This window comes from Drosophila subpulchrella, chromosome X, assembly GCF_014743375.2.
Source record: "Drosophila subpulchrella strain 33 F10 #4 breed RU33 chromosome X, RU_Dsub_v1.1 Primary Assembly, whole genome shotgun sequence".
In the NCBI taxonomy this organism is placed as follows: domain Eukaryota; kingdom Metazoa; phylum Arthropoda; class Insecta; order Diptera; family Drosophilidae; genus Drosophila; species Drosophila subpulchrella.
The window spans coordinates 7,936,906-7,960,480 of NC_050613.1; the positions used below are offsets into that span (position 1 = coordinate 7,936,906).

The 23,575-nt window shown below is 36.7% G+C and overlaps 2 protein-coding genes across 5 annotated transcripts; one reads left to right on the forward strand and one right to left on the reverse strand.

The window, feature by feature from the left end:
- Positions 1-1,245: 1,245 nt before the first annotated feature.
- On the reverse strand, positions 1,246-22,756 carry LOC119558346 (calcitonin gene-related peptide type 1 receptor). 4 transcript variants are annotated; one of them, XM_037871825.1, is made up of 10 exons: positions 22,585-22,756; positions 7,243-7,461; positions 6,025-6,328; positions 4,990-5,080; positions 4,835-4,926; positions 4,630-4,756; positions 4,045-4,146; positions 3,654-3,772; positions 2,879-2,952; positions 1,246-2,818 (listed from the first exon to the last, which is right to left on the reverse strand). In XM_037871825.1, the coding sequence occupies exons 2-10, from the start codon at positions 7,448-7,450 to the stop codon at positions 2,439-2,441; spliced, it is 1,497 nt and encodes a 498-aa protein (XP_037727753.1). In that variant the 5' UTR covers positions 7,451-7,461; positions 22,585-22,756; the 3' UTR covers positions 1,246-2,438. The 4 variants fall into 4 exon arrangements, with proteins under 4 accessions (XP_037727753.1, XP_037727752.1, XP_037727754.1 ...); XM_037871824.1 differs by lacking the exon at positions 22,585-22,756 and adding an exon at positions 10,346-10,529; XM_037871826.1 differs by lacking the exon at positions 22,585-22,756 and adding an exon at positions 10,285-10,529.
- LOC119558347 (flocculation protein FLO11) lies at positions 12,982-15,002 on the forward strand. The gene is made up of 2 exons (XM_037871828.1): positions 12,982-13,267; positions 13,598-15,002. The coding sequence occupies exons 1-2, from the start codon at positions 12,985-12,987 to the stop codon at positions 14,524-14,526; spliced, it is 1,212 nt and encodes a 403-aa protein (XP_037727756.1). The 5' UTR covers positions 12,982-12,984; the 3' UTR covers positions 14,527-15,002.
- Positions 22,757-23,575: the final 819 nt, after the last annotated feature.

Genomic DNA, 23,575 nt, shown 5'->3' on the forward strand with positions numbered 1-23,575 from the left:
AAAAAATCGAAAGAATATTTAAATAAATTTTTTGCATAAGAAAATCGATAACCGTTATGCATATATATACATACATATATATGTAAGCCAACTTTATATATATGTGTGTGCGGAAGAACAAAGATCCATGAATCAAAATAAAAAAAAAAGTCAGAACTCAATTTCAAACTTAATTAATTATTATCTATTTGATTGTGTATGCTAATTATTATTGTCTATAGCGTATCGTACAAATATTAATATACTTTTCGTGCAAATCCAAGGGCAGCACCTATTTATGCATTACCCTGCGATCGTACTTATCCAATTAGTTAACCATATACCGCATACCCATGTACTTACCTTACTTTATATATGTATGCTTACTTAATCACATTTCGATATTGTATTCGTAGTCCCTGAGTAGAACTGTTTACATTTTTTTGTACACCCTCCAAGTCACACAATCCACAACCCAAACACCACCCAGCAGCAAAAACAATGCTCTAACTTAATAAGTAATATATAGTAGAGGCCAGCATGGATCTAAAGAGGTTTCGATCAGAGCTAGGTACTCACGAAACCTTCTAACTTTTAAATTTCGCAAATTCGAAAAACAGCGCGAGTTCTTCAGATCCAGGAGAATTTGTTATCGAAAAAGATTTCTTATTTATAAATTAAAAGTGTTGATTACTAAACAATCATGAAAACAATTTCCAATTGCCTGGGTTATTGAATCGTTCTGACTCAAAGCTCTTTCGATTCCTGCGTCTCAGATAAATCTAAATGGATAGGCGCATATTTGTATGTATTTACCATAAATATAGCTAACTTAACACAGACACAAACAGATCACACATACACCCACTCACACAGCAAAGGAAATGATACCGAGGAGACACAAATTTAGATGCATATTATTATATAACTTATATTGGAAAACAAAAGCGATAAAATGAAAACGTAAATTTTACTATACTCGTACATATAAATTATATGAATGTATGTAAATTATTATTATATTTGTATTTTATTGTATGAATTAGTTTTGTTCTACGCTCTTTTGCTCTTTCATAAAGAAAAAAAAAACAAAAACGAAATCCAAACGAAACTCGATTACAAACTAAAACCAAACAACAAAAAGCCGGCAAGCAATGGTATACAAAATAAAATAAAAATATGACAAAAGAAAATCGAAAAAAAAATAAAATAAAATTGAATGAAAAATTTACCAAAACAAAGAGTTGTTTTTATTCTGTGGATCTCTGACAATTATACAATTATGATTTATTCACTACGTATTTATTGGTTAAGTGGGATAAACACCATAAATATCTGACATTAACAGCATCAAAACATTACATATGTTTATTTATAAATATCATTATATCATATTTATCTTAATGAAATATAAAAAAAAAACATTTCTTTAGGTACGCGGGTACGTATGTTTCATTTTGTGCCTCTACTTATATCCTCTCAGGACTTGTATTTGACTATATATCATATCATAAAATATTACACATAGTATTTTGTGTTAAAATCGTTTGGGGAACATTTATATTGTTGACACTTGATTCCCGTAATTACTCTGGATATGAAATAAACAGTTTTCTTTGTTTCATCAGGGATAGCTGCATGAAACCTAGAAGGGCAACCCACTATTTAATAATTTATATGGCTTATATAGACATTAAAAACTTTAATGTTGTTATCTATTTTTTTTTGGAAAGTCCAAGCTGTGTATTTTGTATGTGTATTTGTATATTTTATATTTAAAATAAAATAAGTTTAAGTACTGCCTTATACATTTACAACTTGTTTAACTTTTTCATAATTAATTTGAAATTTTTGAAAAAGTTAAATTTGTTTCCGTAAATTTTTTTGAGGTATTTTTGAGGAAGGTGTAGTAATTTCTTAAAGCGTCTTAAATTTTTTTTTTCAAACTTTTTAACATTTCATTTTAAAGCAGCGACTAGATTCTTTCATGACAAGAATGCCCATAGGGTAATCTGGGAATTTATCTGATTATATGTTTTTAAAAATTATAAATTTAGGAGTTTAACAGTTTTTACTAAATTTAAAAAAAAAAACTTATAATAATGCTTACAGTAAGCATTTATTACCATTATTCAATTAAAGTACTTCATCAGTATTTAAAAGGCAATAGAAAACAATTTGATTTGGCAATCATAAAAGCACAGGTAATGAAAACTCGTTTCTCCTTTTAAATATTAATGCCCAAAGTGATTTTTTTTACCATTGTAAAAGGTAATAAAAATTAAATTAGATTCCATTTGACAAATTACTTGACAATTAAGTCAACCACCCTAATCTGTTCTGAAGTTTTAAATTATTTTTTAAAAAATACTGAAAGCATCTCTATTTTCCTGCGAGCTGTTCAAAATCTTTGCGTGGCAATGTGATCGACATTTCGATCGACCCTGGAGCGGTACGTCTTAAACGCCCAACTCGCGGCTGGGCGTGGTGGTGGCCATCTGTCCAGTATTACTCCCGGCCGGCGGTGGGGTCACCAGGCTGGGCAGCAGCTTGTTGAGCAGGGTGCGAATGGCAAAGGTGACATCGTGGTTGGCGAAGCAGAACAGGAAGGAGACCACGAAGCCCTGCAGACTGACCAGGATCACGGATAGCATTTGGTAGAAGTGATCCAGCTGGGTCCCGGCATCCGGCCGGTAGGGCAGCAGGAAGTGCTGCAGCCCGAAGAGCGGTACCAGGATAATGGTGGCCCGTACCGCCTTCCGGATGGCCAACGGAGCGGGCTGGGCGGACTGGGGATGCAACTTCCTCACGATCACCCGCAGAACGTTGATCAGAAAAACTGGCGGAGATATTAATTGGTTAATAACATTGTTGCACTTAATAGACTTCTATATATTACTGAAACTAGCCAGCAGCGAGAGGGTTATGGGCACTGAGAAGATCCACAGGTAAAGACAGTCATTTATCCAGCAGCTACAATTGGTCAAATACATTTATTTTAATTATTACTATTATAATTTCAAAGTATGTTAATGTATAGATAAATAAACTTTAAAAAATGTGTGAGTACTGCTTAAGTATTTCTGTAGAAAAGAAGGAATATCGTTGGAGTAATATTGGAATAATTTTGGTGTCATTTTGGAGTAATGTTGGAGTACTGTTGGAGTACTGTTGGAGTACTGTTAGAGCAATGTTGGAGAAATGTTAGATATATGTTGGAGTAAAGTTGGAGTACTGTTGAAGTAATGTTGGAGTAATATTGAAGTGTTGTTGGAGTAATGTTGGAGTAATGTTGGAGTAATGTTGGTGTAATTTTAAAATAATATTGCAGTCGGGTTAATGGCGGCTAAGCGTTTTCTTAAGTAAGGGTAAGCTAAACCAAAGTTTTATGCAGTGGGGTCATATTGTTCAAGTTTCGTTACAAGCATTGATTTAGGTGTTGATTATTTTAAAAAACTTCCCTAAAAAGTTGTAAGTGAACTCAAAAGAAAGAATACTGTATTAATAATTTAATAGAATAATTTTAAACTTTAAGTGAAACTAAATCAGGATTCTTAAATGATGCTAACGCATGGACTTGTTATTATTCATGAAGGCTTGTGTAAGCTTAAGGGGAGCTACTCGTAACAATAACACCACATATTGGATTGCGAAAAACTTTCTCAACGGCTCACTGTTTATTGTCCGGGCTGCTGAAATGCCTGGCCAATCCGTAGACGAGGGAAATGGGAATCGGCGAGAACCAGCTGATGACCATGAACCAGCGCATCACAACCGTATCCTTCACAAAGACCTGCAAAATAGATGGGGGTTCGGTTAGTGAGTCGCCGTACACTCCTGACATCTCAGCTTGACGGATACGAAAGGCAGTTGGCCAAAGTTGCGATTTCCTCTCAGACAAATTGCTAGGGGAAAACCATTGCCATGTCAGCGGCTGCTGGGAATCACATCTGCCATGCACAGAACTCCCTCATAAAGAATGCAGACTTATACGGCAATTACAGAGATTTGCATGGCAATGTAAGAGGAGAACGGATGACTTGAGTGCAATTTCGGCTGACTTACCACAACGAGCACCAGGTGCAGGTGTAGACCCTCGCAGAACATCCAGAAGTAGTTGACCAACATGAAATAGTGCACCACCAGATGCAAGCCGATGCACCAGAGCTGCAAAGTACATTGTAAGCGAACAACACGAAGCGAAATAAGTAATTCTCAAAGTATTTTAATTCCAGACTAGAAAATATAATTTAAGTGCTAAAATAAGAAAGAGTTTATAGATTACTGTGATATATTGGTTGTTCCATTACTATTGCTTGTGTAAATTTTAAGGAATGATGAAGAATTGTTGGAATACAATTAGTCTTGTGTTGAAACACATAATTGGAGTACTGTTGAAAATATGTTTTAATATAGGAATTATTTCTATAAGCTATTAAAAACGGTGAGGTACTATTGGAGTAATTTTGGATTGTTGGTGAAAGATTGTTGAAGTGCTGTTACTGCTTTTTTATTGTTATTGAATTGTTATTGGAGTACTGCTTAATTTTTACAGCCCGAATAATAATGAAAACCAAATCTCTAATTATAATCTAACATCAGGGTAGCTGTAGTATTGTTTTTACAGAATTTTTTCTCCCTGCAGCTTACCGGATTGTCGGCTATGATTTCAGGACGCTCCACCACAAGGCGGTACCACAAAATCCAGGCCACACAGGTGCAGGCCAGCGAGGCGAACAGATGCACATGGATCCGAATGCGGGTGCAGCGCAGGGATCTGTCAACGGGATATCCGCACATCAGTATCAGAATGGAGAACGGAATAGCCCCATGCAGAGCAATGGCAAACACTTACTTGAAGCCCAAGAAGATTATAATCGATATGAGTAGGGCCAGCAGGGAGAGGGCGTAGCCCCTCACGTACAGCTCGTTGACGAACTGGCGAAACTGCAGTGGCAACTTTCTTGATTAATGTCCATGTTCCCCCCGTCATGTCGACGGTGCACTTACCTCCAGGTCCTCGTAGTCCACGCAGTTGGTGTAATTGGACCAGGTCTGATTGCTCTCCGGATGACGGAACCAGGAGCCATTTTCCAGGCAGCTATGAATGCGAAATGCTTACGATAATTGTGACTGACTAAGTGCGAGCACATGGGGGTTTTCAAACAAAGTCCCCGACAAAGCAAAAGTCACTTAGCTTGGCCATGCTCAGCTGGTGCGTAAAGTGAGTCTCACATAATCAACTTGGTTCGGAAAATATAAAGTATCGAAAGCCTATAGAGAAACTTAAAAAATGCATACTGCTTAAAAAAAATACTTTATTTTAATGTGATGTTGTAGTTGCGGTTATTGTTGGAATAATTTTTTAACAATTTGTTAGATTCTGAGGTAATGAAAAATATTTAAAAACATCTTAAACTTACTTTGTCAGAAAAACTGAATTACGTTCGTGAACAATAAAGTAATGTTGGAGTTTGCATACTGTTGGAATTATTTTATAACACAGTGCGAGATTTTGGAGTAATGGAGTAAAATTTTTTACAATTTCTCCAACAATACTTCAATTAGTATTGTCGGAGAAGCTACAATTATTTAAAGCAACGTTATTTAAAAGTCAGAATAATTCTATAGCACTGTGTAAAATTTTGAAGTAACGGAGTAAAATATTTTTATATGTACTCCAACAATAGTCAATTAAATTTTGTCTAAGAAATGTTGTTACGAAAGCGGAAATGTCTCTTTCAGTGTGGTACGAGTATAAACTTAAATAAAATATGTGTCGATTTCAGGGTCACAAATGCTTTTCATAAATTTTAGATCAATTTGTAACCCTGAACGGACTTACTGTGGCTGTCTCATAAATAAATATTGCATCTTGTAACACACGAAAAACATTGTAGTAAATGTCAAGGAATTTCCGCATTTGTGCCTTGAAGAATATTACGAATTGTGGAATGTATTTGACCATGCAAGACCAGGCACTGAATGAAAATCTATCCTTTCCCGGAGGCCGTAATATTCAGCCGTTTTGCGCATTTAACTCACGTCTTGTGGGCCAGAAATTTTTTGTTGAATCCCTCGACGAAATCGGGACAATATTGACTCAGCACGGTGCCGGCCGGAGTCCTTGGCCAGCAGAGATATCCGTCAAAGTTCAGGGGGCAGAAGAGCCGTGGCTCCGCCCGCTGATTTGTGGCCATCGTGGCACTGACGACGGTGGCCACCAGCTCCTCCTTCTCCGCCAGCTCCGCGTCCACGTTCCGCATGTCAATGGCGCCCTCGTTCAGTGCGGCGTTCTCCAGATAGCGCGGCACCGGGCTGAAGCTCTCCGGCAAGTCGAAATCGTAGTCTGTGCACGGCAAGAAATGTCATGAGGATGGGATTACTACATAAAATATTATAGAGTTTTGTGGAATTCAAAAAATTGCTTATTCAGGTAACTCATCTGAATTTTACGAAGCCTCATGTACTTTCAATAATTTATGTATAGTATTAGATTTATTAAACTATGCCATTTGATTATAAATTTTATCATTTATTGGAACATTTTGTTACGATCTCACAGTTGAATTAATGAAAACATTATGCACAATACCACAAGATAATAATATTATATTCCACAGAAGGATTTGTGCTTTTATAATATTCATATATTTATTTATAATAAATCAAATGGCTTGGCCACAAGACACACATATCTGGCTTAAGAATACATGTTTTGTTTAATTTTTAAATTAAATGATAAAGTATTTAAATAAATAATAAAATGATTAAGCATTAACTGTTTAAGCAACGTAGGTGATTTAAATAAATTTAAATTAATATATTTAAGTGCTTACAAAAATCCAAATTTGAATTCTAAAGGAGTAACATATTATATGGACTTAATGCATTAAATGGACTCAGATGGAATACAATTTAAATTAATTTCATTTTCTTTGTGCTTATTAATTTATGTCTATTTAGCACCAATTTAATTACAATTATAACGTATTGCCTTTCTTACTTAAACGAAATATTAAAAAGATTATACCATAACTGCGGAACCATTCATTGACAGCAGCAATCCAAGTTTTAAGCATTCCAAAGGGGTAACTTATTGTATCCCTTTAAATGTATATTTATAAATGCGTTAAATGAAATCAGTTGGGGTCTAATTGAATTTAACTGGATTTTTCTTTATGCGCCTGCTGTTCTTCTTTTATTAGCTGTGTGCACACGGCATGCGGCAAATCACGTATACGCCCGGTGGCAGCCACTCACCTGTTGCTGCCCCCAGCGAAAATGACGGGTCGTCCGTATCGTATGTGACATTCTGGTATCGGTACACGCACTCCGCATACAAATGTTTTAAAAATATGCGCAGATTATCCTGCGTTTGGGTCTGCGATGCCACTTCCACATTTTCCAGCTCTGAATCCGAGGCGGCTGTTCCCATCGTGGGTGTTTCAATGGGGCTAGCTCTGGTCATAGGTTAATGTACTGAAAAAAATACCAAACCAAAAATTATTACTGATATGTTTACAAAACAGAAATATAAGTAGTAATTTTTAGGTTGTATATTTAAGTACGTAAATCTATTTGGTTTTCGCATAGAAAATATGAAAACTTTGTGCTTCCAGCGTAAGCAAATTATAATTTAAAAGTACTACTATATTACAATATTATTATACTTACATAAAATTAAATTTTTGGTGTCATCGTAAAAATATTAAAATCACAATATAATATTTTATAAATTCAAAATTTATTTTAAATTCTTTTAATCAAATCTGTAAGGACTATTTAAATTGATCCTTTATATTTTCTTTTTTAAAACGTGGGATGCTCTGTTTCTGATGCTTTGAAGACCAATTATATATACAAATTATAATTTTTTCAAAACTTCTTACTTAATTAAAATATTTAATGTTAATATTTAATAAATTTAATAAAAATTTAATTTTATAATCAGTTAGTATTTATATATTTCTAGCAGTATTTCGCGATAACGATGGGAATTTGAGTGGCTTGTGGCTGGCCATTCGTGTGTGCATTTCTAATTTGGTTGGGCTTCAAAGAGTTGCCTGAGTCGGCTTCGTATTCAGTGGGGAGATGGTGCCAAAGGTAATGGAATACACATGTAGGGAATAGGGCATATAGGGTTCCTGGGATGGAATCAATTCCAGAGCGATGACAGCCTTCTGGGAGTGTGTGCACCTATTCTCCCATGTTGTAAATCAGTTTATTGTCTAATTAATGGCGATGCTTAACTGTGGCGCTGTTTTTGCAACCATGGTTGGGCGAACTTAATTGCATTTCGTCACAGAGTGACAAAGCAAATGCCACGAGGCAAAAGCTCAAATGAAATGCACATCGATCGAAACCGAGAAAATGGGAAGGGCACATGTGGCAGTAGGCAGGATGAGCTGCAAAGTCCTTGCCTAACTTGGTTATATTTTTAATCAAAACTCATTTCGCTTGATTGAGTTTCCACAGAGTTTCCTGACTGCACAAAACACAAGCTGGCAAAGTAAGAGGATTTTCCCGGGCCCCGGAATAAACTTTAATTTGCGGCATTAATTTATTACAGAGAGAGCTGGGACAGTTTCCATGATGGAAATGGCGCCTGGCTAAACATTCTTGCATGTTATTTATTTTTGCAAGTGCCTGGGCCAGGCAATTAGTCCTCAGGTAAGGAGGACAGGACGATGGAAGGTTGAGGCAGGGGCAGGCCCTTTGTTGGCCATCAATTCAAATGCCTGTCCCGAAGCACTAATGAGCATTAATTGCATTTACAGTCTCAATGGCCGGCGACCCTTCCTTTGAGTTGAATCCGCTGCAATATGGTTGTCATGCCATTCTATCGCGGGCGATATGAAAAACGCTGGTTGTCATAACTATATGGGGGTTGTAGTTGTGTTGATAACAAAATCTCCCATACAGCAAGCTCGTGCTTCAAGAAAAAATTCCAGAATGAGAACTTCTCCAAAGAATTTAATATAAATAAATTAAAAAACGAAAAAATATATTAAAAAAAGGGAATTCACGCTGCTTGCAATAATTAATCATAAAGTTTAAGGGCTGCGTTGAAAGAAAGAACTGCTTTAAAGGATATTGTTTCCAAAAAGGGATATACGCCGTAATAAATAATTATAAGCTTAAAGAATTGATTTTCTCAGCAAAAGAAGCTAGTAAGCAAAAGCTAACCCATTTTTTATTATTATTCGCTGTTAATAAAGCCAGTGTCAAAAAAACTGGGTTCCCTAGCCATATAAAAGTGAAGACGCGAATTTTCTCCGTCCTTATAATTTTACGACTCCTGAGTTGACGAAATAAATCTGGAACGCACTGTACGTTTCCCCCAAAAACTAAAGAAGCCCTACAAGAAATACGCTAGCATCTGCAACATTCTTGGCAAACTGTTTTGTTTTGCATAGTTTTGTTGATACTTGATACTTGGAAAAGAAGGGGAGTCACACGAAAGGGGGCTCTCATGTTGAAGAATCCATAAAACACAAATAATTGGAAAACGTTTGCCTGCATAAATTATGCACGAAATTGAAATTTATTGTCAACAACGGGTGGGAAAAGAACAAGGACTCTTCTTATTGGTTTTATTGGGAAAGAAAGGACCTCCCGCTGCATAAGATAAAAATGGCCAATCAACGGGGGTGGGTGCAAAAAGCTGGCAAAGGAATAATTATATGTACAGTGTACATTGTACACATGCTGAATATTGATGATGAATTGTTTTGTCTAACAGCCCAAAAAAAAAAAAGAAACAAAGAAAAGAAATTAATAGAGGCGCGGGAGGGAGGATAAAAGCCGTCAATGCGGTTAATGATGCCAGCGCCATTTGCAGGCCGGAAGCGGAAATGCCACGCGCCCACACAAAGGCGGACATGCGAAATAATGCCATATTATTCGGTCATTCTTGTCGGATCAATTATAATAACAAATTACTTCAGCCACAGCGTCCGGGTCGCCAAATGCAATTACCCACGCCGGACTAGCCACGAATCCTCCGGAATCCCCCCAAGGATTTGCTGGGCATAAAAGTTGCCAACCTTGCGAAATATTGCATTCATTTCCCGCCCATCACACCACGCTGTTTTCCTTCCCTTCGTAGCGCACAAAACTTTTTGCATGAGCCAAACACAATTAGAGTGCGGCCAGAAATCGAATTATTTATTTGCACTGTGTAGGCAAATATTTAATTTGATTGTTTACTTAATATAACCAGCGATAATGAGGTCTCGTGTGGGGCGCTAATTATGTGAAATAATAATTTTTCTAAAATATATTTTGCTTTAATATTTTCACCTGATATTTATACAGTTGTAGTCTAGAATTTTCGAAAAACAGGTCCCAAAAGATCACTTACTCGGTCGCCACCCCAGCCAATTCAATTCATTGAATTGTTTGCCACTGCCATTCATTGAAAATTTCAACAATTGATTCGATTTCAGTTCACCGCTCGTCACGTACAACAACAAGACACAAAAAGCATTCGAAACACGGGCAAAAAAATCGCGTTCTGTTATCGGCGGGTAAAAGATGACGCTCCACTCCGCTTTTCGCACCGCTCTGCTCTGCGTTCCGTTGGAAAATGGTACGGCATCCAGCGAAAATTGCCTGCCGAGGCTGCTGGGCGACCCCCCACATTTTCCCCCATTTTCCCGTCCTTGCACACACCGCACACTGGAAAAAATACCTTGTAAGGCGCTTAAAATCGGGAATTACTTATATGTTTGCAACAAATCATACTTTATATTTAAAGGTTTTTAAGAAAGTCCCGTTGTAGTATTTTGATAAAATTTTTGTATTTTTAAAAGTAATATATTATTAATAATAGTATAAATACTTCCAATAAATAAGCTTCAAATATACTTTTAATAAATTACCGTTATCCCTTAAGGTGGTGTTCACAAAATCATACATTTAAAACTTGTAGAAAATTAGTTCAAAAATAAATAAATAAAAATGGAGCTTGAACATTTAGATTAGACATACGAATATAACCCAATAATTGATTAAACAATAAATATTATTGCAACTTTTTTTAAATAATATAATAAATAAATAATATTTTAAATAATATTTTAAACTACTTTAATCCACAGATATGGTGAGCATAATCGATGTAAGTAATATTAAACAAATATATTTTTGCTCAGTGCACTAGCACTGCTTTCATAAGCACAACTTGTCAGCAACAAGTTGTTGGTGAACTGCTTGCACGCTTTGTATGCCAAGTAAATTGGTTGTTGTGGGCGTATATAACAGTTTTCCCGGTGGGCGTGAACCACACTGCTGGACCCACAAATGCTTAAAGATTTTGGGATTAGTAGAGAAAACTTATTTAACCCAACAGGCACATACGTTTTCTATAAAAAAACACTTATTAAATTTATATTATTTTTAAAGACTTAACAAGGATATTAGAAACAAAAGTTAATGTTTCTAAGAGATAAAAATATTTTAAAAATGTTGAAAAAGGACACAATTTAAATACATTTTACGGAACTGATTTCCCTTCTATTAGAAAATGCCAACTGATTTAAAAGATATTTTTGCCACTTGGAATTAAAGGGTTAAGACCCCGTAAATGCAAAGGAACTCGAGTTTGTTTCACTTTGAAACTGCAGTTAAGAGCATTTGATGCGATTGCAAGACAACTTTTTTTATTATCCTGAAAAAACCTCTAAGATTGAGCTACATGGAATATTTCCTCCCACTTCAATATTTTTTCACTTCAATGTAAACTTTCTCCACAAACTTCCATAAAATTTATTCCTGAATTTCTGATGTTGCATGGCGAACGAGAATAAATATTTTATGCGGTTCTTTGACGTATTTCAGAGAAAATTGGCATCGACTTAGAATTGATAAAAAATTCGTTACAAAATGTAAGAGAATTTCATATAAAATGCATTTTGCAATTAGCAGCACTCTGTGGTGTGAAAATTCCTGGGCTTTAAGCACAAGCCAATGTGTTTAGCTCGGAAAAACCCATGCCCATAGAGGTGACTTTAAGGAAAACTGCTTTTGCAATATAATTTTCTGCACATGTCCGCAGATATATGTATGTTCGTGCATGTGCCTCCTATCCCTTTGGAGTTTATTTTATGAAAGGCCAGGAAAAAGCACCAGAATGGGTGAAAGTTTACACAAGGGCTTACACTTTTTAATTGTTTCTTTATTACATACTATTTCTTGGTTACTTGGCTCGAAGTAAAAGTAAATTGACTGCAACTGCCTTGGCTGACTGTATAGATGATTTTAATGTAATTAATTAGTTTATGTCTGCATAGACTTCAGAATTGCTACCAATTTTAAAGGACCCATTTATTTATTCGATTCGTATTATATTTTATCTCCAAATAGCTTAACCGGAATTTAATAAAATTCAATCATATTTTTTATACTTGCATTTAGTTCATATTTTATTTTTGTTGAAAGACTAACTTTAATGGAATAGAAAAGAATTCTTTTATAATTTTTTTTTTTAGGAAATTTGACTTATTGTTTATTTAATTATATACATATATTCTGAATATATAAAAAAGCTATAAGCTTATGTATGTAGTACCTAACCTGTAACTTTTTCCCTTTTAAGATTCTTATTAATTATTTCTTGTACTAAAGTTATATACCTTTTTCGCCACGATTTCGACATGCTATCGGGTTTTATCAAAGTTATTCTAGTTATACACGAATAATAAGAACAATCTGGCGCCGGCTGATAGAGTTTAAGCTAAGTTAGTTCGAGATTTAGGCAGTGGCGGATACAATGATTTTCTTATTAGGTAATGTCACTTTATTATGGTATAATGCCAGCGCTCTTTGGTCGCACGTTCTGGGTCGATAAGGTCCAAAGAGACGGGCTTTAAAAAAAAAAAGACTAGAGAGTGACGTAAAGTCCGCAATCACATGCACGTTCTAGACCCCATTTCGCAGTCGAGTCGCTGACCCATAAAAGCGGAGATACCCGTGGTCAGAGGCATCAGTTCCATCGACAACATGTTCCACTCCAGGCCTCAGTCGCAATCCAGCTCCTTGGCCAAGTTTGCTCCACTCCTGACCTTTGTCTTGACTTTTGTCGGGGCCAAAGGGGACTACGACTGGTATGGCGACTATTCGGGCTCTGAATTGGACTACATTTTCGCGGATGTGAACTACGATGCCGTCTGCCCACCGGGTGGCCATCCAGCTTGTGCCTCCGATGGCTACAACTACCATCCGTTTTCGAGCAAGTGTCGCCTGGACTCGCAGAACTTGAAGCTACTATTCGCCGGCAAGAAGGGTAAGTTCTGGTCTCATATTATATTATATCATGTTTAAATCATATAGCTATCCAGCATTTTTTGCTTTCATTTGGCCAGGTTTTCTAGGTGAAAACAAATAGTTCACAACTAAAACCAGCCATATTATTTGAATTACAATATTTCAATGAAAAACATTAGATAAGTATTTTTTTAAAGATAAACATTTTGTATTTTTTGATTAAAATAGGTTATAGGTAATTTGCAATTGCCTTTTGACCTGAGGATAAATATATAAGAAAATTTTTTGATTTAAAAATCTATGATTTATCTTAATATTTTGTATTACACTTTCTTCCTTTGATTTCCAGAACTTATCCAAACCGATCTGAAGTACTGTTCCTCGCATCCCGGCCAATCGTATGGGCCCCCTGCTCATGCCCAGGTTTACTATCCCAAGAACTCGCCCGTCCAGAGCTATGCCCCGGTTCAGTATTCCTCTTCGTCTGGCCAGAATTCGTTTGCCTATGCCGCTGCCAGTGGTCCCTATGGCGCCAAGGCATCGGCCGAGGCTCCTGGTCCGTATCCTGTGGCTGCTCCTTCCTACTCCGTTTCCTATCCTTCCGCTCCTGTTCCCGTTCCCGCTCCCGTTCCCGCTCCCGCTCCCGCTGCCTATGCCCCACCCCCAGCCAAGTATCCTTCCCGTCCAGCCAAGTACCCCGTACCATTCTCCTCCTACCCCGCCTATGCCGCTGTTCTAAGCTTTGAACCACCAAGCACCACCAAGGCGCCATCTAGCGGATCGACTGCGACCTCGGCCACCAGCTCCACCACAAAAGCCAGCAGATATCCAGCATACCCCACAACCACTGCAGCAACAACCACGGCGGCAACAACCACCGCAGCAACAACCACGGCAGCAACAACCACGGCAGCAACAACCACCGCAGCAACAACCACGGCGGCAACAACCACGGCAGCAACAACCACTGTGGCAACCACCAAAGCGGCAACAACCACAGAGGCAACCACCAAAGCAGCAACAACCACAGAGGCAACTACTAAAGCAGCAACAACCACTGTAGCAACAACTAAGGCGGGAACAACCACAGTGGCAACCACAAAGGCAGCAACTACTGCAGCAGCAACAACCAAGGCGGCAACCACTGCAACAGCAACAACTAAGGCAGCAACCACTGCATCAGCAACAACCAAAGCATCAACCACTGCAGCAGCAACAACCAAAGCAGCAACCACTGTAGCACCAACAACAGCAGCTCCTTCTGTAAGTATACCCTAAACCACCAATCCGACCATTTCAGAACCCCTAAAAACTGAATGGAAAACACATCGATCAGCACCACCACCCATGAACGCCACACTTGAAGGCCTAGGAAAACCACCGAGAAATCACTTAAAGATATCACCCAACGAAATATTAATTTTAGCCTCAGCAATGTGTAGAGTGTTCAATTTAGCCAAAATGAAACAATCAGTACAGCACATAAACAACTTGATTCGATAGCATCTGTTGTTTGGATTTTTGGAGCACTGAGAGAAAGTATTACTACACAAATATATATCAAAATGTGTTTGATCTTATTTAAAAGATAAAATATCAAACTTTTAAAAGGTATACAACATTTTTGGTTTCATACCTTATTAAACCTTATATGGTTTTTTGTTATTTAATTCTATGATGATTTTACAATATTAATAAAATCTAAAAGCCTCTAGTTTCAAACTAAATAAATATTTCAAACACCACAATGTTATATATATATATACTAAATTTTTTTCTTAAATATTATTAAACAACATTAAATTGTAATACATTTTTTAAGTGTGCAAAGTTTTCGAAGCCTCTAGTTTAAAACTAAATAAATATTTCAAACACCACAATATAATACAAATAAATAATAAACTCTTTTCTTAAATAATATTAAACAAAATTAAACAGTAATAAATTTTTGAAGTGTGCAAAGTTTTCGCTATGAGACGTTCAAAGCTTTACAAAAATGTTTTACTTCAGTAAATTCTTTAACATCCCATTACAAAAATGAGTTTAAAGGGATAAGGCTTTTCGCAAATACCTTGAAGGGATGTTGTTAGATATTTTCTATGTGGTGTCTAGATATTTGGGTGGTGGGTGTGGGTGGTGTGGGCGGTGTGGGCGGTGTGGGCGGCACTTATCAGCGCCTCTCACCCCACACACGCGAACAGGTGTTTGGCATTGTTTGCGGGCTGCATAATTTTCGCTGCGGCTTAATAGATTTTTTAAGCAGTTTTCCGCTTTTGTGCTAGCCCCTATCTTTTGACAATAAAACGGCATTAGGAGCGGTTCGGAAATCGGTGGCGGAAGGGTCGAAACAATGGGCCACAATGGATGTGGGTGGGTGCCCATGCCTGGCGGGAAAGCGGAAACGGAAATTAACAAATGCCCCAGGCAGCACTTGGCATGCCAAACAACAAGGACAACCGCCCGGCTAAAATAGCCATTTATATTCAAATTGTCTTAACTTGGCTCAGATTTTTGTGTACCCACGAGCCAACATTTTTTTGACAGTATTTGTGTTTTATTTTTTCTGCCTCCGAGGGCGGGCCAAAGTTTAATGTGGAAATCTGTTTAATTAAATGATAAACATTTAATTTGGGGCTCCAACACTTTATTTATTTTTTCCAAGATAAAAGATGTAAGATTGGAATTTATTACAAAAAATGTTTAAAGGGGGTTTTTACCAACACTTGAAATACAGCCGAGGGTAATTTAATGTTTACTTTATTGCTTAAAGTGTTGAAAACTGAATATGCTTTTAAATTATATACAGTTTCTTTATAATCTTTTGATAAGAAAGAATTTTATTTTATTTAAACGATTTGTAAAAGTATATTTTTTAATTACTAAAAAATCATATTTAATAACTAAACTTTTTTTCAGTTTTCATTTAATTGCAGAGAGTAGAAAAATATCTTTAATCATCTGAAAGTAGTAAACGCTGACGGAAACGCTTTTTCTTGCTTCTAAAAAGCTGTAATCAAACCAGACTAAAATGTAGTACACCAATAAAAAGTGTAAGATAGCTGTTCGGATTAGTAACTTTAACATTAAAGTGATTAGGTAAATTTGACATACAGGTGTTTCTCAGTTAAACGATGAACTGCTAGACTTGCTAGAATAATTTTACTGCTGAGTTTTGTATGTTTCTAAGTTTTTGTCTTGCCAAATTATAATTTTGCCGCCCCCCCCCAAGCTCGTGCAAAAACATTTCACAACTTGCGCATATTTTGTGTAAAATAATTTGTAAAATTTCATTTACTTGATGTGATTTACCCAGCCAGCAATGTTGTTTTTTCCCCGGCAACTCGGTGTTTTCGCTTTGCTCATTAAAAGTTTTCACCGCGTGTAGTGAGTGTGAAAAGTGCTGAGCAGGCGAAAAGATCCGGCACAATTGAATGAACTCTTTCTTTATGTTTTTTTCAACATTTTTTCCAAGCTGGCGCCGTAAAACGCTGAAGTGAGACTTGAAAGACAGCTGTCCGGGAAAACTCAACCACCCCAACTTCAGATGGCCGATAGCAGATGGCAGTCCCAGCATCCTAAGCCAATTATTGACATTCCCTGGCAGCTCGCATAAATCAAAATTTGCACAGAAGCCCACGAAGGGAACTTGGGAAAATGGGGAAAAACTCGGGAAGGAGATTAAGTTGGAGGAGCTGTTTCGGATCGGTCGTTTTTAAGCGGATTTAAGTGCTGAATACCAGTCGATTTAGCGGGTCCATCGAAAAGGTTATCCATCAGTTGAAGTTTCTAAAGTATTAAAAGTATGAAAACAAGGAATCCAAATAATTTAATTTTAAAAAAATATCAAAATAATAATAAAATTATTGTGAATGCTATTTAAGGTAAGCCTATTTTGAAAAATGAATTTTTATTCAATTTTGTTTCGAAATGTAAACAATATATATAGTGAAATATAAGCTTTTTAAAATGTTTTTAGGGGGTTTTAGAGGTTTTTTTTTTTGATTGTACCTTAAAACTAAAATTAATAAACTAAAATAAGATTAAAAATCTTTGTTAATTCCTTAAATTGTATTAGTGTAATTGTGTTTTTCAGGGAATATGTGCCTATTTTACCACCGAATCAAACTAGAACCAATTAAAAGTCAAAAGAATTCGTGTTCAACAAATTGGAGTACAAAGTATCTGACAGTCGCGTCCCCTGAATAAATCACAGCTCTCGTTTTTTAATAAATTTGAAGCGGGACAAGATTTGTGGTGGCTTAGTCGCGGGCAAATGTTTTATTTAAATGCTGCCACGCCCTTGCCGCATAAATCAAATACCGTTCCCTTTTGATTTTCATCGCTTCTTTTTTAACAAATATTTTTTCTGGCCGCTCTGCACGAATTGATATTTATGGCCGTGAAATCGGCTTATAACATTACCCATTCCCCCCAACCACTGCACATATATGGGCTATATATATACCAGCGGGTTGTTTATAATTCAACCGAAAATCGCACCGAAATCAGATCGCACTTAACGGACGAGAACAATGTGTTGGTTATTTTTATTGGATTTAATTGCTAGTGCTTGAACTTGGCCAAGAAATCGCGGGTATAAGGTCTCTGCCGGAAGCGAAAAACCTCGGAAAATTCACTTTGCCCAAGAGTAATCAAATAATGAATGATATACGGGCGTTGATTCTGAGGGGAGGTGGCCAAATTTGGATTCCATCAGACGGTCGGATTTGGCATTGCGGGAATAAACAAGCTACCCATTTGTGTTGAATTTATGGGGGAATCTCGGGCAGCTTTTCCACTTAACTGACAGCTCTCATCCAATATTCATAGATTTCAATTAATTAGCCACCTGACGATTAATGGGAATTAAGCTTCGTTAATCAGGCGTTTTTATAAATGGATAGCTATTCATACAGGTATCACTTTCATGTATGCAGTTGGAATTTTTATATCGTGTATATAATAAAAACTTAAGCATGTACACCCAGAAAAATTGAGAACAAACAAGACCGGGATCGGTTCTTATCAGTTTGAGTATTTTGTCTTCTCACTTTTTCTTCTCGATTTCGAGAAGAAAGCGATCTCGGTTTTCAGGTTGTTGAGGAGAGACGTAAGGGGAAGGCGTAGAAAAAATGAGAGTGACAGAAGAAAGAGACCGAACTCCTCTTTTGAATTTATCCGGAAGTTATAGAAGTTCTTCGAGTTTGTGCAAATGGTGCGGTTAAGTTGATAAGTGGAAAAGAAAGTTAAAAAAAATTGGCGGACTTGCTCTGCGAGTTCAACTTATAAAAGGCCCTTCGCCACCTGCAACGCAAGTAAAATTATATTTTTACAATTTGAGTTATTTTAATCTGTTTTTATTCTGAAATTGGTAATGCGTTGTATGAACTCCTCTTTTCATACATATGTATGTATATTTACGTATGTACATATTGAATAATAAACTACATTTATAAGTTATCCGAAATTGAAAGAGTACCCTTCCATGTATAACAACTCTATAATGAAATGAAAGCCATAGGGCTATAATGTATGTAATTTTAAAAAAATTAGCACTAAGATAATGTAATCTGGAAGCGATAACGATTAAAGCCTAGGTCCGAGAACGATTCATCTCGATATTGAGAGCACATATTCTCAAAAGCCATTAGCAAGCCAAAAAGACTTCGATCTCGGATTAGAGAATTTCAGTATGAATCGATCTTGGCTCACTTTTGAGATCGAAAACACTAAAATAGAGAACATTGAGAATGGTTTTTCTCTGAGTGTAAATTTTTTGCTTACGAGGATTGTCCAACTTATACATAGCACCTTTAAATAGGGTATTTTAAAGTTCAGTCAACATTAATTAAGTTTATTTTCGTCAACAAGACATCCGTCACTCAAATTTGATTAATTCTAAACTTTTCATTTCGGTATTCCTAGATCAAAGCACGAGGAAAATGAGGAAAAGATTAATGAAGCATTAATAATGCCAATGAGTGGCTTACTTATCGAACAAACTTAGCTTGTTTGCGTGGAATGAGTATATTTGAGCTCCTATTTGTAATTTCAAGATTATCATTATTATTATTTATCTTTGGTAAACCTAAGTTTGAAAATAAAAGTCAAAGCATAGACGTTGAGAAATAATATATGAATTATTTTAGTGTATCTGAATTTTATTAAATGTATATATATTGAATTTCGACTTCATATATAGAAAAAATCATAGTGTATTTTTTCCGGACTGTACGTTTTGGCTGTTATTAATTTTTTTTAAACCTCTTTTATTTCGTATTATGAATTTCCTATCACATTTTGACAGATATTATTTAAATTTTTTCTCGACCGTCTGTGGTAAAAACATTAGCTGCGGGCGAACTGTTTTGTTTATTCAGCTCAACGAATATTGGTTATTAATAGCCAGTGACAGGGGATGGAGTCACTTCCACACCGCATTAAAATATTTAAATGTCCCAGGCTAATGGACAAAAAGTACGGAGAGCCAGAGTCGCCGGCTCCATCGAATATGTTTGTTTGCAAAATTAATCAAAAGCGCAACTGACAGCTCAGGGAGCGTCGCAAGGAAAATAAATTAGAAATGCATAAAGCGCTCAATTATGAAATTTGGTATATTTAATTTGCAAGCCAGGCAAGGACTCGAGTCTGGGCCAAAAAAAAAGCAATAGAAGTGGCCAAAAGCAGTGTCAGTGGCAATGGAAGTGGAATTCCATTTCCATGAATTTTTTTTAGCCCGCTGCCACTGCCATTTTCTTGTTTTATTTTCTTTTTCGTGTTTTTCTTGCTGGGCTTAATATTTTTTTGCTGCTGGTTTTCGGTTGTCTACTGTTCCGGGAGCAATATAAAAATTTAATATTCGCCCAGAAGTCGGCTGCAATAAAATGCCTAGCAGAATGTAGTGGCGCAAGTAACTTCAATGTGGCATCATAAACCATGATCCCGACCCCGGAACTCCCCGAAATTATGTTGTAAAAGCGGCGAAAAACAAGCAAATGGCGACACTTGAGATCCCATTTCACTGCCATTTTCCTGTACATTTTCCCGCGGCAGAAAAGACAGGCTGACAGTCAGACAGACAGACAAACAGTCGCCTCATTAGTGGAGTGGTCAGTGGGCAGCTTTAAGTCTCGCTGGTGGGGCGGTAACATGTTCCTAAAACGCATAGGAACAGCGGCCATGGAGGGTGTGAGTTATAGGGGTCCTATCTGAAATGGCCCGGACCAGAACAAAAGCATATGCAAACTCGTTTTTTGGTGGGACCGGGTCCTTCATGACCGAAATCAGGCATAACTTATTTGCAGGCTTATCGAATGACAGCCCCAAGTGGAATTCAAAAAGGGAATCTTTTTGTGGGATAGCAGAAGTAACCATTTCTATGGCTGTGGGGTGTACCTGACCTACATGAAGAGCTCTTTTATAAAGATTTTTTTGGAGTTAGTTGGAATTTATCTACAAGTTTGAGGGTTTTTGCTCAATATTTAACCAGATTTTTAATAAAGATGATATATATTAATTATAATCTTAATTTCAATTAAAAAATACAATATGCCTAATATTATTTTGATTTTTGATGGGACCCTCTCCTGCCAATAAATTGTTCTTCCTAAAACAAGTACAATTATTTTGTATCTTTTTTTTATTTATGTTAACTCTACCCTTAAGATCTCAGTTGCATAAGGTTCTCGAAATTCCTACGAATATCTAGGATGGCGCGAAAATTGTTTCCTTACATGATTTTGAGAAGATACAAACCCTTCTCCTTATTTACTGTCGCTGTTTCGCAAAATGTCTGTCCATTTTTAATTGGCCTGTCTATTGCGGTGTAAAACATTAGTTGAGTGAAACACCAGTTAGCATTTGGGCGGCCCATGTCGACACTTGTAAGGCCTTTAATGAAGAACCTGTCATCAATGTATTTGCGGTTGGACGCGACTCCTTGTGCCCTGGGCTGTCAGCTGTCATGTACACAAGTGCCCCCATTTGTCCCGCCATTTGACGCCCTTTGACCCCAGCCACCGCAAATTTTTGCCTGAGTTTGTGTGAGCGGTGTAAACATGGCCACCAACTAATGAGCCCTCGTTTAGCAGCTGTAGATATGTCAACCAGCGTCGATCCATCGAGAGGGAACATTTAAATAGAAATCAACGGAGGTGAGTAATTGGGGAATTTCTTTATTCCGTTGTGTTAAAATTAAATTACTGCTTTTGCAGACATTTTGAATATTGATTTAAACGGATTAAAGTTCCTAACGTAACAACTTTATGTAAAAATAGAAAAATCTGTAGGGATTATCTAAGAAAAAATATCAACGGGAATTAAATTGGCTTTCAGAGTAACCGATTAATTTTGATCATCATTTTTGTAGCCATTCTTGATAAATTTGGTTTATAAAATATTTGAGTAACACTTTTAACGTTGTATACTGCGTTTTAGTTTTTCTTCTTGTAAATTTTAAAGTTAAATTTAATTTTCATTCAGTACACAAAACATACGATTGCTTTTCGCTTTTAAAAAATCATTTAGAAAATTTAAACAGGACGCCAAACTTAATTTACTTGGTAAGAGCAATGATGAACATGTCAAGTCCGGAAATATTAAGCTTGACAGATATTTGCCGGAAAACACGCTTCGCAATCGTCTTGAAGGTCGGGTGACGACGTGTAAATTGAAATTGAAATGGAAATGGAAATGGAACTGAGACCCGTCGAACTTCCCCCAATGGCAGCACATAAATCAGCTGCCAGCCCTTCTCGCATAACTTATTGCACACTTTGAGGCAGCAATATTGCAATTGTGGTTGCCACACAATCGCCAGTCATTCCGGGAATTTGTATTGGGTCTTACTGCCTTAAGCCTGGCAGTAACAAACAAATACACAAATGCCACATATTCTAGGCCCAGCTAATTGAATCAGAAACCGCAGCATGAAATCGACAAACAAACGAAACGGCCCACGCGGCGGATGCGCAATGCGAAATGGAAAAGGGACTATTTTAGAGCCCAGGCAAAGGATTGCTGACCAGATTGATAAATCCCCAGGCGACAGCCTTTGACATAAAAAGAGAGTGGAGCATTCATTTATGCGATTCCTGAATAAATCATTTTCTTGCAGTGACGTTCTTTTTTATTTTTGTGGCTATACCCAAAATAAATATGCTTCAAGTGTGTGTGGGGGCATGACAGGACGCCTATTTTTTTTCCGGTATCCACGACGTATGAGCAATATGTGTCGCGCGTAAAATAAACAATATTCACACTGCGAAAGCCGCACGAATTAAGGAAATTCAGGGAATGACGCGTATAATTAAATGGAATTTAATGTTTTCTGTTTACCTCGCCGACGGGGTGCCCCTCAACCTTTTTCTTTTGGGATCAAAGTTCACAGCTCGTTTTTGGCCCCTCGAATGCTGAATGCCAAGAAGATCAAACGGCCGAAAAACGCGCCAAAAATCGCGGCACTCGAAAATCGAAATTTAAATGCCGATCCCGAAATCCGCAACCGTTGTGCTCGCCACAGCCACCGGTTGGCAAGTGAATAGAAAATTCCTCAGCGATGCAAAGGAAACCCACGCCCAGGATTTGAAACGAGCAAGCAGTTCTTCCCGCACTGCTTGCCGAAAACTGTTATACGCCGGAAGTGCTCGGTAATATCTTTTTTTTATTATACATTTATTTATTTACTGCAAGCATTTATTTTAATTTATATGTCATTTATATGGTATACTTATATAATTGGCAATATAATAGCCTTTAACAGGTTCCTACACTCTTTAATCTATTTGACTTTATACGATATCAATGAAATGGAATTTTATTATTTTAATTCTGTTAACTTTTCTTTAAGACTTTTCACTTTGAAAAATGATTTCCTTAAATACTGTTTCAACTAAATTTTATTGTTATTTTTACTTGCTTACTTAAGAAAGTTATTTCAGTTTTGTTTTTACAATGGTTTCTTAAAAATCAGTTTTTGTACCGTAAATTCTGAACATTTTACAGGAATTTAGCAAAAAAGTTGTCTTACTAAGTTTCAAAACGAATTCTTTAGTAGTTTTAGTCAGTACAATGCTGAGCAGTTGAGTTTGAAATAATTTTACATTTATTTATCGTTTAGTTCTGGTAATAGTTCGAATATTTTCTACAGTAAATAGAAAAAGTGGTATCCAGTCTTTCAACCAAGAACGTTTGCTTTCTCCTGCTTAACAGAGCTTTTAGCATAAGCAGTGCAACTTCGTGGCAAGCAGTTTTTTGAACTTCAGATTGCGTGGTTTTGGTCTTAACATTTTTCTTTGTACTCCGATCCGGGACTATCAAAGCAACCGAG